The sequence below is a fragment of the Betta splendens genome, chromosome 16, assembly GCF_900634795.4.
Source record: "Betta splendens chromosome 16, fBetSpl5.4, whole genome shotgun sequence".
Taxonomy (NCBI): Eukaryota; Metazoa; Chordata; class Actinopteri; order Anabantiformes; family Osphronemidae; genus Betta; species Betta splendens.
Window position 1 is genome coordinate 3355408 of NC_040896.2, and position 20000 is coordinate 3375407.

Here is a 20000-nt window from a genome sequence, read left to right on the forward strand (position 1 = left end):
CACAAGGCTGCAAAGAGGAAATATCAGTGTGAGCTTGGCCTTCAGTTGAACCGGCTTGTGTGATTTTCATTATCTTCAGGACACATGACCTTTCACTTTTCTCAAACCTTTCCTAAAGTTTGTTTATGTTTTTACAACAGGTTTCAAAAGGTTTTAACACCAGTACTGAAATACTTTGAAATAGTATTGTAAATAAAGCGTCCAGGGCTGTTTGGGAGCTGAGAGGAAGACAATTATTATTGAGGTATGTATGTGACAATTTCTTGTGTGTGGTTTTCAAAGTAAAGTGTTGATGTTGTGGGGTAACTTTATCATTATGCTTATCAGTGTAGCCCGTGGAACTAACAAATCCATTTGTTACTGTACTAATGTCTTCACAAAGGCAGCAGAAGAGAAAAAAAGAGAAGGGTGGTGAGGATGGGCAATGTGGAGGAAGGGGCTCCTTTCCCCGCACACAGAGGATGTAGTGTTTACGGCCGGGTCTCGTGCTTAGACGGCAGAGCAGACATGTTCACATCGGTGGCTTTAATGCACTTAACGGGGTTCAAAAGACCATCTGCGAGCTGCGAGTCCAAGTTAGCCGCTGGTACAGTGCAGCTGGCTGGTTCTGGTCCACAGGGAGGCCAACAGTCGCTCCGGACGCCTGCCACATTCTTCCAGCTCTATTGTCACGTCGCCTCACTCCTCACACGTCATTATCCCAGCAGCTGCCGCTTTGCCGCACAGTCCCCAGGAAATAACCCGTATCACCGGCGTTAGCTGCCTGTGTGCAGCCCTCGACGCTGCTGACTAGTTCAGTGTCATCGGGCAAAAAGGCCTCTACAGGTACATGTTTGTATGCAGTTCTTTACTAATGTCTGGCCTCTGCAGAACAAACTGCCAGACCAGTTAACCGATCAATCAACGCTACAGCTCAAACCTGCAAAGAACCTGGAATTTTGCTACTGTCACAAAGTCTCAAAACTCCTGTAAATGGACGAATAGAATAACTGTGGAGCGGCTCCGCCTGACCCAGTGGACCCAGCCTCCCACGGAGCTCTTTCCCAGCAATCGTTTCATGAGCCAATGAACCTGGAATAAGGTTGGGGGCTGCTGACCGCTGCCTGTGCTGCAGGTTGGCGGCCGAAGCATATGGGCCCACTCCAAACACTGGGGCTGCCTTTCAGCAGGTTCATTCACTCTCTCGTGAGGCTCTGAAGTATGTGGGCTATGAGCGGCGTTCATCTGCTGCTCCATTCACTTCTATTATTAGGGGCTTGTAAGGAAAAAGTGCCTTGAGGCTAAAGTCATTTTGTGTGTGATGAAACGGGGGCTTTTGTGGCCAATACAGCAAGCGGGTTTGATGAAAGCAGTATGACTTATTTTTGCTGCAACCAGAAGGTGTGTAAGTTATTAGAATAAATGCATATAGTCTAATGTGACTTATAAATTTAATTATGGTGCATCTGCACCTGAAAAAACTGAGAGAGTGTCTATATAAATTCAAATGAAAGCTGTTTTTCAACCCTTTGAAGTAGTTTTCACCACAGCTGTCAGATTCACTGTAGATCTAAATGGTAAATAGTTATACACTGTAGAACACAGATAAAGAAATAATCTTCCACCTCGCCTGGATTTTCTCCTTATAAATACAATCAAATATCACCCTGGTGTATAGTGAATTGGCTAAAAGACAAAAAAGGGATTCAAAGAATGAAGCCTTTTATATATGAAGAAATGAATCAAGTAGTGTTAAAAAGCAATATATGGGACCTATTTCTTATAAATGTATGATATTTCATTCTGGCCCCCACCCCAAAGTCTGCCTGAGCCAGGTAACAGGTCACAGCTCCGGCCTGCAGCAACCTACAGACACCAGGGAGGGCTCAGATGAAAGCTTACAGGCTGTAAAAATACCATATAATTCTATATTAGTGTTCACTGTAACCTAAAAACTTATATGTAACAATTTGGGTGAATAATTCATAGGTAGGAAAGAGCAGGCTTCACCTCCTGGCCTTTTGACCTGGACGGCTGCAGTCTGAGCTGTGCATCATATTATTCATAGCTCACTTGATCTTCATTAACTGAAGAAGAAGAAAATCCTCTGACAAATCACAGCAAGGATTTATTATAGAATATATATGTTTTAATGAATGCTACTAACTTATGGTTAAAAAATGTAAACAGCTTAATTTGCTCTGCGCTGCCAAATATTTAGCACAAATGTTTCTTTAAAAGGCCTATAAAATTTTATCATACAGTAAAATAAATAATATGGTTTCATTTACAGAGTAGGGGTCGTGTTAGTCAGAGCTGCCTGGTCTCTAAAGCAGGTTTATGCCCCCCCTCATCATCAGCTCCCTGCTCACTCAGCTACTGTTCTGCCCAACGGGTCTCAAACATCAGCTTTGTTTACGCTTGGACTGTGTTTTACAGTAAATTTTGACGTTTGGCCAAAGTACAATCTTATATTTGTAAAAAGGAAGAATACACAGCTTAACGCAACAATGTCTAAGACCAAGTAACAGTGCTGAGTGTGAGTGTGCTGAGTGGCAGTAAAGAAAAAGAGAGGAAGAGCCCTCCTTAAGGAGATGCCATATCAGTCAGTCAAACAAGGCCTCCTCAAAGTAAACAGAGGGTTTATCACAAGAAGTAAATCACAATTCTCAAAAAACAGGAAGAGATTTTGACTTAAAAAATGGACAGATGAGATCAAACCAGGCTGACAGGAAGAGAAGAGCAGGCGAAGACAACAATGGCCTGTGATGGTGCAGCTAATATTTTCAGTAAAGTTCCCAAGATGCTCAAATTTATATTTCATCTAAAAGTGTATGGGATTATTTTTTCTTTTTATAATCAAACACTGTAGTAGACAACCAGATGTTGCAGAGTAAGTGTTGGACGGACAAAACTACAAGGGCACAGGTACTGCTTAGCATTAAACTATTTAAAAATGGGCTGAGAGCTCCTCTTTATTCTAAGGGGAGTCACTGATGTCATTTGGCCGCTCAACCTCTGGCCACCTCCATGCATTTTATCAGGAGCAGCCCCTCTTCTAATTCTCTTTGTACCCTCCATCCCATCATAGCTCCGTCCCCTCTCAGTGCTCTGTCACCTCTGTTTGCCTCTCAGACCTTCCTTTGTTGACACGCTCCCTCCATCTCTCTTAAGCAGCGCCACAGGCCTCAGCTGTCGGCCGTTAGCATTCCTGCTGCCAAGGCCCGAGACCACAGGGAGCTAACACACACACACACACACACACACACACACACACACACACACACACACACACACACGCACTAACACACACACACACACACGCACCCACGCACGCACGCACGCACTAACACACACACACACACACATACACACACACACACACACACACGCACGCACACACACACACACACACACACAGCCTTGACTTTCCTCATCTGGCGTCCCTCAGGCAAGAGCTGATTCTGTATTTTGAGCGTGTTTGTTGATGAGCACAGCTCCGGCGGCAGACTAATAGGCCAGGGATTTTTACTCCTGCTCATTTGGTATTTTGTCCATTATTTTCGGCTTCTCATTTCCCTTGCAGTGATGTTTCTGCACTAATACAAGGTTTGCATTATTGATGAAGCTGCCACCCTTGTCCTCCTTCCCCCATCTGTCTGGGCAGAGAGATGGAGGGCGGAAGGGTGGGGGAGATGGATGGTGAAAGGAAACAGAGGGCTTGAGGAGCTGGCAAATGGGTGGAGGACTGATTGAAGGGCGTTGACTAGTGGGTGGAAGAACGGATGGATGGATGGATGGATGGATGGATGGATGGATGGATGGATGGATGGATGGATGGATGGATGGATGGATGGATGGATGGATGGATGGATGGATGCTGGATAAATAGATAGATGATGGTGGAAGGCTTGATTGTCTGTTTGCTCCAAGGATGCCAGACTGGCAACGTAGGCAATGTGTACTGAGCACGGATTGAAGCCATATGGTGCTACCTCAGGAGGCTTTCTTAACACACACACACACACACACACACACACACACACACACACACACACACACACACACACACACACACACACACACACACACACACACACACACACACACACACACACACACATGTTTGTACCGTTGTCTCTGTGCTACTGCTTAGTCCATCCTCAGCAGTTGCTACTTGGTGCCTAGCCTTTTGCTAAACATGCACATAAATACACTCCTTCTAAGAATAACTGATTCTTGCATGTAAAAATAGAGACTGTAATAGTCAGATAAACTAGCAAAGTAAAAGGTCAAGGGGTCAACTAGTTGTCAAGACATTGTTCACTTGGCCAAGCTGTTGGACAGATGGGTGGCAGGCAGGGTACTAAGAGCCGCCGCAAAGCTGGCACCAAAAATGGCTGAGAAAAAAAATTCGCCCAAGATGGCAGATTTGTCTCCAGGGTTCCTGTTATGACTGGGTCAAACTGGTTTGTAGTCATTGTATCTGTCAAATACACAACTGCTGTCTCCATCACACCAATGAACAATTGGTGACAAAACATGTAAACATGGGGAGAAGATATAAGGCACCTACTGTACTGCACCACCATGTGCCGCCCACTGCCGTACCATGTGCACTTATTACTAGGCCTGCACCTCAGTGACACGTACAGTAATCTGTTCCCTGGTGCCTCTTACAGCTACATGCAGCCCAGTATAAGTGATGAGACTGTGGGTTCACCAACAACATTTACTGTACAATATCATTTATTTCCAACATAGAAGAGAAAATCACTTCTTTTACATAAAAATAAACACTCCACAAGATCAAATTAACTGTGGAGCTCAGTATGTTGTATTTTTCTTTTATTGATAAACCAATATTTTAAGGTTCAAGACATATAAAAGATTAAGACTATTTAGATTTTTCATGTAGCTTCAAAACATTTACTGAGCTTTATTTAAGGAATTTAAGTTGTTTTAGTATCAGTTACCCAAAGTAGATAATGAGAAATAATATATTGATATTAGGATTATCAGACAGCTTAAAACCAATACTATACTTTTTGCCATTTTGTATAAAATATGTAATAGATTACAGTTGTGTGTCATATAACATCACAACACTATCCCTGGAAAAGTACAACTTTTATGTTTTATTGAATCTAAGAAGTAAAATGTGCATCAAAATGAATGTCTATGTCTATGGGTATTTTAGTACTATGACTGAGGAGATATTACTCAGCATTACTTATTATTTTTACCAGATACACAAACCGGAGCATTGTTTTGCATCTTACTCACCAAAGTCAGCTAGTTTGAGTTCTCCAGTGTCGCTGATGAGCAGGTTTTGTGGCTTCAGGTCACGGTGAAGAATGTACCTCAGGTGGATGTAGGACAGGCCTCTCAGTAACTGGAACAGGAAGAGCTGCAAAATACGTGAACAAACAAAGATCTGCATTTAAAAAAAGCGACTCGGACAAATTTCCATAAAAAAGCAAAGCAATAAACAAGACGGCGTCACGCAGGGAATGTTTTCCTTGTAACGCGGACATTCCATGAATATCAATCCTGCTTTAATACATATCCTCCATTTCTTGCTGGCTCTGTTGTGCTACATTAAACTGAGCTGGTCTCCAGATCAAATAGGTGTGGAAATAACCTACTTCTCACCAGGGCAGACTGGGCCCGATCTTCTCTGCCGTCTAAATGAGAACGGACATGGAGCACAAAATGCTTTTTATAAATAGCTCAATGAAACGGTTTGTCTCACAAAGGCACCAAAATCAATACAGAGCCATCAATCCAACGCACAGCTATCATTTCCTCCGCCTGCACCTCTTCACAGTAATCAACCATATACGACTCTTGAAATCCTATGATTTAACTCCTGATTTAGTGGAACCTCTGCGTCGGCTGGGCAGCGCATATGCGCTAAGGGCACACAATATGTTTATCAATAACTTCCCAGTAAAATATTTCATTTAAAGAATAAATGTCTAAAAGCGGAAAAGGCAGAAAAAAGGTGAAATGGAGTAGTGTGGAGATGTGACGGGCCTCGTGGAAGTCACACCAAACACACGTCGGGCGGGAGGAGCTGCCTGCTTCTCAATTTCCGTGAAGGGCGGTGAATCAATTCGAAAAGCGTGACGGGATTGCTGACAGCAGGGGGCAGGAAGGCAGCGCGCCAGGAAGAGTTTAAATCACGCTGGATGAAATCAAAAGTAAAAATCTATGAATTTAAAATCAAGCTAATCCAGTGTGTCAGTGGCCCTATGAGGCTTACTGTACTATAGCACATTTCACACTTCCTGGGTACTAATATTAGTCTGATAGTCCATCAGTGTCTTCTTAAAATGCTGGAAAATATAAATATGTTGACTAAAGCTAAAAACTAAATAATTAGTCATACCTGTTTAATACCAATGGCATGACCCTCTCAAGATGAGGAGCGAAGTCTTTAGTGGCTTTGTGTTAGTTCACGTTTGTCTTTATTACTGAATGTGTGACTGGCCAGCAGCCATATAACACACTCTAATTAGAGGCAGGTGGGACCATTAAGGATCAACACTTACTGTAGGCTAAGACTCCCCTGGACCGTACCGAGGGGATCACTGTAGAGAACCAGGCCAGAATCTCCCTCATTTACCTGCTAAGGATGCCCTTAGAGTCATTTTCTGCACTGCTCCATCATCTCCAATCCTCCATTTACAACTGGATTCTCTGGCGCCACATGAGCACCATCACTAATGACTGTTGCCCTGAAAAGCATCGGAAGCATTAAGGACACACTCCCTCCCTGTGACCATTAAACCAAACAATAACTCCATTTTCTTCGCTGCTTGTTGGGTTTTATATGCATTACTGCCTTACTGCGTAAATATTACCTGCATCATCGCTGATTATTTGTTTCCTCCATTTTTATGTTTTATTTATGGCAAAACCCATTCATTCCCATTCATTATGTTTGCACACTGGCTATTAACTCATCAACCTGTGTCTCACTATCGCCAAACTAGCAAATCCAACCAAAATCTGAGTATCTTATCTTGACCCATAGCTTCCAGTTTGACTTTGACCCTCTGCCTTTTGCTAGAGTCATCTGTTGTCAGTTACTTTCTGTGAGTTCATGATCATATGAGTGTGTTTATTGATGCATAAATAACAGTTTGTTATACCAATACACATTTAACAAAACGGAATCTAGGTTTAAATTGAGGGAGTCAACTGTGTCATGTTCTGTACGGAGCAACTAATTAATTCATAAAAACACTGAAAATGCATGAATGCACTTTTGAAGGCAAGTTGAAATGAATAAAGATTAAATTACATTTCAATTTACATTTTTATGGCCAAATGTGCTGATATTAAACAAAGCTCTCCACCAGCCCCCACAGCTCATAAACCACGCATCCGCACAACAGATCTAGTTTTTATGCGCATTGCGAATAAACTGTATCTGCCGCTTCCAAAAATGAATATCAGGAACACTGAGAGACGGAGCACGAATGGGAACCTCCACCCGCCCCCTTACACAGATGTGTCAGTCAACAAATAATGAAGCACGCACGACCCAGCCATCAATTTGATTCCAATTCCACTTTTCTCCTCTCATTCCACTTGTCTCACTGATACCATAGTCTCAGCCAATTAAAGCGTCTGAATCGCCGCGGAGTCCAATCAGGGAAGAGTCCTGCCTGGCATCTGGAGTCAACGGGTCAACGTTTTATATTCAAACACTCGGCAGGCGAGAGATGAACCACGGCACAGAAAATTAGCATGGAAAACGCGAGTTTACTCATGTATATCTAACACTCCTGTGAGAAGCTCTCGTCTTACTAGAAGTGCAACTGAAAGGTAATAAAAAGGAAGAAAAACGCTTTTATTCTTTAGGCATCTTTAAAAATCACACATCAAAATAGAAGAAGCTTTTCTTCTTGTTTGGTTTCAACTGAAATCTACATCTGAATTTGCATTCTGATGTGCAAGGAAAAGTGAAAGGAGGAGGCTCTGTAGAATAACAGTTTTGATAATTGTAATTATTCTACTACTCTATTACTGTATTACTGTGTCAAGTTAAATTATTCAAATTCCCAGACAAACTTCCTTCTGTCACCTAAACCATCGCAGCTGAACTTCTGGCTTCCTGAAACAGCCGGCATCCGTTTACAACACAAGCTCCTCCACCTCAAAAAAACTGACCAGCATTCGTCCATCTGGTTAAATCTGTTCCAAGGAACCCCACGGTCCAAGGTGTCGCTGCACCAATTACCCACTGGCGTGAGAACAAAGCAGGGTGAGCGGGACAAAGTGACAGTGACGAGGAGAACCAAAGAATAAATTATAACCATCTGTAGGAAAGTCAGTAACAGCTGAAGGCAGGAACTACAACACACGCGTAGGGTCTGTGAGGAGATTGGTGCAGCGCAAACAAATTTCCCTCATACTGAATGACCAATTCATTCATTCAAAAAGAACAAATTTCAATTCATTGATTAAAAATATATTCATTCCATCTGGCGGGTTTGATATTTTATTTGAGTCTATGATGATCTATGGTGTTTATATAAGATCAGGAGACATCTGACTGTTTTACTGTGAATACATCCCTTAAGAAATTAGCTGTGCAATAAAAGTATTACACTGTGTTTAGTGTAGATTTTAGTGTAAATTGAGGTGGAAGTCTAAACAAGCCAGCGAACTGTACTGTACATTTCTGAATTCATTAGAATAAAATAAGTAACGTGTGAGTGAATAAGGGGCATTCTCTTAATTCTCTTGACTTTAATTAAGTGCAAATTATTTTCAGTTCATTGAATAAGTTACTGGCAAGTAAAGAAGAACTTAATGTTTTTAAAAATCCACCCCCTTCACTTTTCTTGCTGCCTAGCAACAAAACTGGCAAATTAGTGAATGGCTGTTTCTTACTGCAATGCATTCTGGGTCTTGGCTTTCTGTTCAAAAAAGGTTAAATGTATTTTTATTGCCGCATCTTTGATCAAACCTTCTCATGTGAATTAAATATCATATACTGCAACTGCTGGAAATTCAGTCCACACAACAACATCTTCAGATAAAAATCATTTTTAATCATGATGCATTATTGGTTTAAACCTGCAGGAGAAACCGGCCCTGTGATGATAGTTAACTCATCCATTAACATAATCTATCACCTGGGGAGTGACCCCACCGCCAAACCACAATCCATCATCAGCACACCGATGAGCACACACTGTCATCTTCTTAATGATGAAACACACCCAAAGCAAACACTGCTCTCTATCAAGATCAGCAGTATGAGAAACTTTCATTCAATCTGCGTTATCTATTAGGAAAATAGAGTAGAGTTTGATAAACAAAGCATGGGGACAACACCATGGTTCTTCTAGTTTTAGTTCTTTTTGTAACTGTTTATGTGCCAGCTGCAAACAGACTGCGGAGCAGGACACACCCTGGACAGGACACCAGTCTGTGTGTGTCTAATTGTCTATCTTTACCTTGGGTGAATGTACCCAGCTTAGTTTATCTTGTAATCAACAGCCATGATCTTCTCAGGTCATAACCACTGAACTGACAGGGACAGTGAAATGTAAATACAACTAAACCTACAACCAATCTCCAAACACACCTTTGAATGCACAGACAAAACTGAAATAAAACAGCCATTTGGCTGAAATGAGTAAAAGCAGTGAAACCAGTGAAGGGAAACTAAACCGAAGCCATGTTAAATGGAGTGAACGGAGATACCATCTGTCAGCAGGCACAGAAAGAGTCCTTATCTTTTCCACTAAGCATCTGTACAGTGTGGTCCTTAATGGGCTGAATCAAGAGACAGCCTCAGATTGCCGTGTGGACCGGCCACTGTGGACCGTGAAATTCCAGACATGGCTAGAATTGTCTTCGGCTCATGTCTAATGAGCAGCTGTGTTGTTGCGCAGGGCCCTGTGTGTAAATATAGGAGCAGTGAAACCTCAGTGCACAGGCCGTGGAACGACACGGCCCATGTGGCTTTGATGTCACTCATATGCTTCTGCAGACATGTTTTGAAGTCTGAATTCATTTCCTGCAGCTTGGCAGCTCCTAAAGCCACAGAATCTGTATTTAGGCAGCGCAGAGGCCGAACAGAGCGAGGGCGAGCCGAAGCACACTGACAGGATGCGAGACCTGTCAATCAAGCAAACAACTGATAAGACAACGGGCAAGAAAGAAGGAACGGACGTACACAATAAAAGTTATTCAATTCACAAGTGCAGATTTGTAAGAATATGATTCAGAGGTCAACAATGATTGACTCAAGAACTTTAACAATCACTTCAAATATGACCAAGTCTTTGTAATTTGGAGTTTGAGAATCAACAAACGTAAATAGAAATTAAAAAAAAACATTTTGAAATTGTTCTTTGAGTTTGTCATTTAGAACCAATTAGGTCATTGGTTGAAAAAAATACTGATAACTAATAACATGGCCACAGATGTTTCCCCAGCACGCTGTGTGTGTAAATGCACATTAAGCTGGTTTAGTCATGGGTGCCTGGTCACCTGCCGTCCACGTTGCCACAGCGATGCTGCATCGCTACCCAGCGCTGCCTCTGTAATGTGATTGTACCAGTAACTGCTGGCTGTTACGTGGCCTGTAGGAGGGTGTCAGTTACCCAGACACGGCCCTTCAGCTGACTGCATATAATCTAATAAGAAGAGCACTTTAGCAGCTGGATGAGGCCGCGCTCACTGGCGCTCAATTACAGCCGCCACCAACAAGCTGAAGGGGCGAAGAAAGAGTGGTGCTGTGCAACAAGCCAAGATTCTTACCCTCAGTTATTAGGCTCAGGCAGAAACTTCAATACTTCAACCTGCAGGACACACACACACACGCACGCACACACGCACGCACGCACGCACGCACGCACGCACACACACACACACACACACACACACACACACACACACACACACACACACACACAGCAGCTCTCTGGTTCTTGACCAATAATTCCATTAGCACTGAGCGTGAGTGTGTCTCTCTAAATGTTAATTTGATCTAGCACCAGTGGGGTCACTAATAGCTTTTATGTTGCTGATTAGTAAATAGGGGGACGACTGAATGACTGCACTCCTCACAGTCGATGAGAAAGCACATAAAATGGAAGACATTAACCCTTTAATTCTACTAAACGGATTTCTCTTTATTTCCAAAGAAAATAGTCTTGTATGTATTTTAAAATATATATACAGTAGTGATAAAACACTATATGGCAAAGTGTTGTACTGTGGTCCCATAAGCTGACATGGTTTATGGTTGATTGTTCTTCTTATAACCTTTAACATTATAACATTATCATTATAACAGTAGTTTATGAAAATAAATTTAACTAGTAGTACATGATTAAATTTTTTTCCTTTAAACACCTTTAAAATCACCAACAGGACACTTGGTCCACGCACCAAGGTCCTCAGTGCCTCGTTTGTGCAGTTCAGCAGACTTTCACAGTATAAAACGTAAATGTGGTGAGAGAAAAGAAGCCATCAAAATCACAGGAGACGATAAATCTCTTCACAGAGATACAAATTAGAGAGAGCCTGACCCTCAGATCGACAACATCCCTTGATGTTTTGTGATGGCAGTTCACAGAAACACTGACGCCTGCTCGTGACCAGTCACAGCATCACGCTGTCAGTTGGCACAGAACATTTTAGGTTGACCTAAGCGCTCACTACAGAATACTAAGGCATGAAAATGAAATTGGATTACTGTCATTGTATTCATGCTGGCTGCTTCGGTTCAGTCTCCATTACACGGCTGCACAGGAACAAAGCAACACAAGTCCCATCAACAGATTAGAAATCACAACTCAGGCTGTTCACCAATAAGTAACAAAGTCAGCAGGAGCCAAGCAACAGTGCACTCTGCTCCCTCACAGTAATCCTTAATTATTCATGGCTGAAGGAAAAAGATGTAAGAATCACACATTACTTATGCAAATCCTCAGTGGCAAAATGTAGCTATTACATAAGAGACGTAGCATGAACTGTCACCTTCTGGTGACAACAACACAGAAACACAGCTTCAGTTGCTCCACCGTCGCGTCTCCATACCTGCTGTGTGCGCAGCACCGTCACACAAGCACTCACAACTACGTATGACAATGATTCTACAGGGAGAGTTCCCCACATCACATCATCTAGAGGGCATTCTGAGCACAGACAGTGTCTGAAGGCGTCCACAGTGGTCCCTTAAACAGAAATGAAAAAGTCTGCAGATGAAGTCATTTAAAATGAGTTCTTTTCATTTTGTAGTTGTGCATAGTATTCAAAGCATTGGTGCATCATGAAAGCTGAAAACTGAAGTCTCCTTGGAACCAGAGGCACCTAACAGACGATGGTGTTCAGTCGTTAGAGCCTGGTTAGGGTGTACACTTATAACAGCAGCAGCCAAAACACTAAACCACTACAGCAGGAAGTATAAAATCAGAGACATAAGTCGCTGTAAAACAAGACATAAAAGCACAATTCTGGAAATTCACAAACCTCCAAATACAGGTAATATACATATACTGTACTGTACTTACTTAAATACATACTTTTTGTATATTTTTCAGTAGTTTCACTTTTTTCTTCTTACACCTTTCTCTGTGATTGAGGTTCATTTTATTTGCAAATGGTAAAGAGACAACTATTGCAGTTAATCACAAATACATTTTATATCTGACATGAACAACACGCAAATAATTTGATATTATGCATGTTTCAGTGTGTGTAATTACTGTATCTGGGCTATTCAGTTTGAAGGTGAAAACTACAGTTCCCAGCAGTTTTTAGTTTGTGACATAGTGACACTGATGGAGGACCTAGTTTGGACAGGTGTCTGGTTATGATGAGCTGCGGTGTCCATTCAAGGACCATGTGTGCATTATACATACTATACTGTACCTTCACATTGTCTGGATGGAGGCCTCCAGGGTGTTTGTCCATGTACTGACACAGGTCCGTGTGCTGTAAAACCAAAGTAACACAGAGCTCTGTTAATAAAGCAACACAGTGAAGTCACTCCTAGGTTCACTCCCAGACTGAAAGTGCTGCTTCATGCTTCAGCGTTACATCTGGCCTGACCTTCACCTCTGTATGTTAGCTAGACTAAACGCAGCGAAGCCCCCCTCACACCGATATTTACTATATCAACACGCTGCCACTGCTGCTCACACAAACACGGTCTCCTGTGCTGAATATTTCAGACGGATGTTCCAGCGTGGACGTGCCTGTCTGTCCTGCTTAAAACCCGCTCCCCGTCTCTATCTCTGGTTTTATCTCCCCCGCTGGTAATTCCCACCTCTATCTTATAGTAATACATTCCACTGCTTTCACTCAACCCTCTGCTCCCTCTTCTAGTGTGTTTCACCCTCCTCCTGTCAATCATCATTAGTTTTGAGGAGAGAACAATAGACTGATTTTCTGCCTGAGCTGGTCTAGCTATGTAAAATAATACGCTAGGACTGAGGACAGGATGGCATGTGAAGATAATTTACACAGATTGGAACTCCCCCAGTTTATTTAAATAACAAAACCATCACATAATCGTAGGTGGTAGGCGAGGCTACATCCACCAGCAGGGGCATCTCAGTGGATGCAATGGTGATGGAACGCTGAATAAGCTTATTCTGGCTGAGAGGTTCGGCCCCACTCAGCAGATCGGGATCAGACATTGACCTGAATATAAATGTGATCATCAAAAGTAGCTGTCAGCCAGAACATCTCCAACAGGATCTCCTGAGGACCAGCTCTGTTATGAAGCGTGTAGAGTCACCCCACCCCACCTGCAGTTCTGAGCTGAGTTTATACTGGTTACGGTTCAATGTCTGAGGCCCTTGCTCAATGGTTTGGGCAGTTTGGAGTTCATTTATCATTTCTGATATTTCTGCCCCAATTACTGCTTAAAAAGCCTCCACTTAATTCAAAGTGAGTTTTTACTGGAATTAGCTGGAGACATTAGCTTCTCTTCAGTGGCTACCCATATATAATATGATTGAATTTAAAATCCATCTCCTGACTTACAAAGTACTTAATGATAAAGCTCCATCATATATTAAAGAGCCTAGATTCGGTCTACTCCTACTCTACTTATGGTTTGTTGAGTGGTAAATGCAGAATGGGAGGTAGACAGCTCCTGTATCAAGCTCATATGAATGAAACCAGCTCCCGGTTCACGTTGGGAAGGGGGCACACTATCAGCCTTTAACACTTACATTACATTATCAAACATCCCATAGTCATCTCTCTTCTCCGTGCCCTCCCTCTGACCTGTGGAGGCAGATGGCCGCCCGACCTGAGCTGAGGCTTCTTTTATGTAAGGGTTTCCTTTCCACTGTTGCATGAGGCTGCATAAGTGGGATATGTAGGGTTTTGTACTCTGTAAGATCCTGAACCTGACAGTGAAGTGCCATTTGTTCTGACTGCTGCCTTGAAGGCCACTGCATGTCTTTTATAGTCATTGTTGATCTTCTGCTGATCACCTGGATCAGGTGTGTTCAGTCAGTCACAAGCTGGAGGGGAACAACTAATTTTGTGCTACTCCTTATCTTCCAGCTCCTGATGGACTAAAGCCTCCTGATTCAGGTAATTACTGCTGGATAAGGCAGGGATCGTTAGAAAACAAGCAGTGCAGCTCAGTGTTATCTGACTATAGGTTTATCACCATAAATTCCTAACTGATGCCTGATTCGTTTCCATTCAAAGGACTAAACGCAAACATGGGTGATCGTGCCTTTTCAGTGTTCGCTCCTAAATTATAGAACAGCTTTTAACCATTAGCTGCTTTTAAATCACTTATCAGTTTTAATACTTTTATCTCCTTCCTTTTCATGTGAAGTACAAGTCAACAAGATGTTGCTTTTAAAGTGTTATAGAAATAATTTGATTTGATTTGATTGGCAAACTTCCCAGCAAGAATTGCTGGAGCCACTTTGAAACATAAAGGAAACTGACGTGATGGAAAGCTGCTGCTGTGCTTGTTCCTCTTCAGTATAAACAGTAATAATACTATGAAGGTTAGTGGTAACATTTGGTTACACTGATATAAACATGTACATTATTCAACTGTAGCATAGAGTTGTGTTAAAAATGGCCTTTAGTCACAACATTTCCTGTTGCTCAGTAATTCATTCATTGACAAATGCCTTTGCCCTCATAAGTAACCACGCCTCACGGGACTGTCATAGAAACATAATGACCTTCCAATAAAATGGCCACCTGGATATGTATTTTTGGCTCAGCCAGATGAGGCTCTGATGGTTCTGGCTCCATCTTCTAGCATGAAGAAAAAGGTTACAATGCAGAGTGGAGGCTCACCACATATTCAAACACCAGAGTCAGGGTTTCCTTGGTGTGGATGATGTCATGGAGGAGCACGATGTTGGCGTGTTTCAGGCCTTTCAGAAGAGACGCTGCAGAGGCAGAACACAGAGATGGTATGAGGCAGAGCTGCTATTATCCATGCCCTCATTAGCTGCACCGCTGGAACGCACCACGGGCCCTCGACGAGCCTCGCTACATACAGGCTTAAAAGCAAGATTAAAACAGAGCGAGACAACACAGGGTGGATTTACTGCTGCAAGTTCTCACGCTCATTTGTCAACATGTTTACGGTGTAACAGACGCAGCATTGTTAAAGAAGTGATGCCTCGAGCAGAGAATCAAATCGCCCTCGACCCTGTACGGACGGCTTAGAGTCTTACTGTGGATGCTGGGTGTGATCAGCACATTCTGCAACACACTTACTAAGACTTTCACACGTAATTAGCTCCATGTGAGTCACACAATGAGAACAGCACGTACTTATAATGAGAGATGATAAATCTGGTGGATTTTTAAGTGACCTAGTTTTACAGTGAGGAGAACGCATGAAGTTAAAGCTCTAACTGACAATCGACGCATAGTAGACTTCAGACTTCAGTTCAGTAATTAGTCTGACTTCCCCTGATGCTCTGTAACTAGCATCATCTTGTTACTACGGCAGCACCAGTAACAACATAAAGTATTAAAATTACAGACTGCTGTAAAAACTGATGGCAACTTCATGAGCGGACGCCACGTTAGTTTATTTGAGACTGATTTGTTTGAAAGATCACTTAATAGTTTCCCATTTTAAAACATTCCAGTGGTTCCTGGCACATTTCTTTCCACTCTTCTAGATCCAGGAAAAATGTTCTTTTAAAAGGAAATTTTGATTTGCATTTGCACAGTTGTGCAGACGTCCTCTGAATATTAAGCTAATCTTTTCGCTACGCATCAGCAGAACAGTCCAACATGTCAACAGCTTACAGGTTTTAGAAAAAAAAGACGTGTGCAACGTGCAGAACTTCAGAACATATCTTGGCAGTTCCTGTCCAGCGGGACGTGTTGGGTTTTCTGTATAACTGTGTTTTTTACACCCGTAAGGTCTATTTCGCAAAGTGCCTACAGACAGCTTTTGTAGTGAATGGGCGCTGGAGTTAGTGGACCCTGGTTGAGAAAAGGTCCTGCAGTGGAAACCGTCTTATACTGGCTGACTCATCACAGTCTGTACAAGACATTAGGAAAGAATGCCAGAGTGGCAACACAAGTCAGACTTTCAATGTGATTAAGTTAGCAAACACAAAGTTATTTTCCAAGGGCACAGAGGAGCTCTGACAGGCAGATCCTCGGAGAGCCTGTGAATGATGGAGGCTCATGAATACATTCATCAAGTATAAAGGTTGTTAAAGAAATCACATAAGCAGATCAAAGGCTGGAGGTCTTTAAGTAAGCAGAAGGTACAGCGCCACAGTCAGGTACCTCAAAGATCCTGTCACCACCCTGATTCAAAGCCCTCCCTCACACCCACCCTGTCCCTGCTGATGGCCACGAGTGGGACAGCTTTTAAGGCACACCCCGCGCCCACCCTCAGCCCTTCTGTACAAATACTGCATCAATACTGCAACTCGTGATGAGTAATGCTGCTCACACATGCAGTAGGAACTTCATTAGGAACTGCTGAATTTGTTCAATTTCCAAGAGCCTCTCTGATCGGCTCACGAGAATAGTTTAGATTCATCAAACGGTCACAGCTTGTGGATTATAGATCAAACAGACTCTCAGTGTCTCATTGATATTCAAATAGTGGTTGTGAGCATGAAGGTGAGCGAGTTTTCTTTAAGTACTGACGGGAAACTCGAGGAGCTTTAAGTACTTCACATAAAGAACCGACCCAACAGGAAAAAACACAGCTGACGGGATGGTTGACTTTTTAACCTTGGCTCAAAGATGCACGGAGGTCAAATTACTTTTCAGGGTTGGAAAAAATGTTTAGACCAGTCTATAATATGTCCTCAGTATTAACCTAACTGAGTGACAGTGATTTAACACAACCATAAAATATATATTAAGGTGAATTCTGAACAGCAAATGCGAGGGTAACGTTGGGAGCGCAGAGAAACCGGTGCTTCCTCCTCTCCCAAACAAGCATGCACGCAAAGCTGCTGCAAAAGGTGTTTAAACGACAAAACAATAAATCATTTTTCAACCTTTAAATGATGTAAATATTACAGGAAACATATACAGTATGAATATAAAATAAATAAATATATATATATTATAAACAGTTGGTATTTCTAAAAAAATGGATCTTACTTCTGGAATTGCCTTCGTACAAACAAAGGATCCGTAATGTTGTGTGTTGCTCACCTTCTCTAATGGCTGTGAAGGGCGTTCCTTCCTCCTCCTGCAGACGGATCACCTTCAGAGCCACGAGCTTTCCGTTCACCCTGCCAGGAGCGAATGTGACATAAAAAAGTAATCTATTTGAAAAGAATCTGTGGCGCCAGAGAACAGAGGACTTTTGAATTGATGAAATGTAATTTAGCAGCAGTGGAGTGAGACGTGAGTACAAGGCCGCAGGATTAGAATAGAGAGCAACTCACCAATCAAAACGGCTACACGCAAAAAAGCTTAATTACCGAGAAGATTAGAGTCTGAAATTTCAAATGTTTACAGTGTGTGAACGATTCATTTTCTTGGATTTATTTAGCACAATGCGAGAATCAGGAACTAAACCACAGGACGAGGAGCATGAGTGAATGGAGCGTGGAGCAACTGAGTGAATTGAAAAAAAGCAGCCGTCTTGTTGTCATTTAAATTAAAGCCATTATATTGCGTGTGTACTGTAGAATTGGCAGAAGGCCTTTATTGCTGCTCAGCTTAATTTCTTCAGTTACAGCAATGCTCCTGTATGATTAAATGTAATGTTCCACGCCTGCATGGTGAAGTATAAAGAAGACGGAGCGCGTGAGACAAGGATTGGACATGCACGGCGGCGACTCACTTGCTCTTCCCTTTGTAAACCGTAGCATACGAGCCCTCTCCCAGCTTCTCCAGCTTCTCATAGGAGTCGGCTTTTCCAAACTTGGGGCTCGTGGGCTGAAGAAAAGAGAAGATATGAAAGGCTCATATTAAGGGACGCGTTCCGAAACACAGAGGAGGATTTCACAGAAGACATTACACGTTGGTGAGCGATATTAAAATCTGGAGGCTCCCCACTGTATTGCTGCTGAGGTGTAATGTCAGTGAGGAGGAGGAGAGAGAATTTCAAAAAGTCTTCATATCGCAGCTCTGAAGGCTCCTTTCCATCTCATCGCCGGCTTATTACTTTCAGACACTTTTCACTGTGTCGACAGTTCACAGTGGAGGAGCTCCTGTAATAACCGATGAAGCGGAGCTCAGCACTTAGCATGTTCATACTGAAGTCAGTGGTACCGTGTGAAAAGGGGAAACTAATTGCAACGCTCCAGCCTAATGAAGGCCCATGTAAAAACACTGAATTAAAGGAGAATGACTTGATACAGGGAACTGTAGCGTGTTCTTTGACCTGAACAGATGGTAGGACTAGTCAGTTACTGTCACATCGTCCAAAGACACCATATAATACAATGTGACGTCATGAAGTACGGACGTTGGTCAGCTGGGCCTTACAGGTAATTATGCTGTATCAATCAAGCAGGAGATCCTGACACCCACCAACAGTGGGAGAAAAAGCTGGAGAAATACGCTGAGCGTCGCATGAGGCAGCGTTCCTGTGTTTATCAAAGGCCTTCGACCCACGACCACCTTCAGGCTTCTAAAAATCCTAACACACACTCCAATAAATGTCTAAAGCAGGGTGCACTGTTTCCTTTCCTGCTTTATTTCCTGGCTCACCAGGCCCTGCATCCCTAATGAGATCAACCTTTCTGAAGCCTCCTCTAAACAAATCAGGCGCCCCCTGGGACCAGGCAGGAAGGAGATACTCTCCTGCTGGTGCCTAAGAGGCCTCTCCCAGAGGCTCACGCTGCCTCCCTGGCAGCCACACTGAGAGCGGACTATTTCATCTATATGTCTTATATGTCATTTTCTGTACATTACACTGGCTTAATCTATATAAAATGCCTTGTGCTACATATGGCAGCATATCTAAGTCCAAGTTGTTTTACCACCACTTGTTATTTTGAACCTCACAGACAATCAAGATCTACTTCAGTCATTATCTCTGCTACCTGTTTCTAAAGTAACCAGTACTTGAGGTTGGGCAGGGCTGGAGGCTGAGGCCCTGTTGCTTCTGAGCCAGTGACTTCATGGTTCTCTGGTTCAGCACTGGAAAAGCATTACTGATGCTAAAAATGGGGAAGTCTACATTGGAAGGTTCACACCTCCTTTGGTGCACAAGAGGAGGAACTGGATGTCACCCAGCTGATGGCAACAATTTTGAGTCGCTCCATGTGTTCTGTTTCACAAGGCGCACGTGTAGTCAGATGGTAACGAGTATGAATAATGATAAAAGATAAATAAAGTAGCTAGTATTAGCTAACAAACTCAAGGAACGTCTGCTGTTGTGCCAGGCTTTATCACCAGTGCTTGTCTTCCCTCTGCTGTAACTGTATTTGAAAATATCATCTCTCAACCTCATCTCCTACTCAATATCAGGTGATGATGTCATTTGTAGTAGAAACAACCAGATGACATCATCTGAACTGAAGCACTCCTCCAGGTGATGTAATATG

General features: G+C 42.7%; 1 protein-coding gene across 2 annotated transcripts in view; it reads right to left on the bottom strand.

Annotated features, from left to right (window-relative positions):
* The window catches only part of cdk14 (cyclin-dependent kinase 14), a 110020-nt gene that overhangs the window by 51724 nt on the left and 38296 nt on the right, over positions 1-20000 (bottom strand). For both annotated transcript variants that reach the window (XM_029130541.2, XM_029130542.3), the window contains 5 exons: positions 18290-18384; positions 17653-17732; positions 15301-15395; positions 12889-12951; positions 5266-5389 (listed from right to left, as the gene is read on the bottom strand). In XM_029130541.2, coding sequence (XP_028986374.1) covers positions 5266-5389; positions 12889-12951; positions 15301-15395; positions 17653-17732; positions 18290-18384 — 457 coding nt within the window. The remainder of the gene's footprint in view (positions 1-5265; positions 5390-12888; positions 12952-15300; positions 15396-17652; positions 17733-18289; positions 18385-20000) is intronic.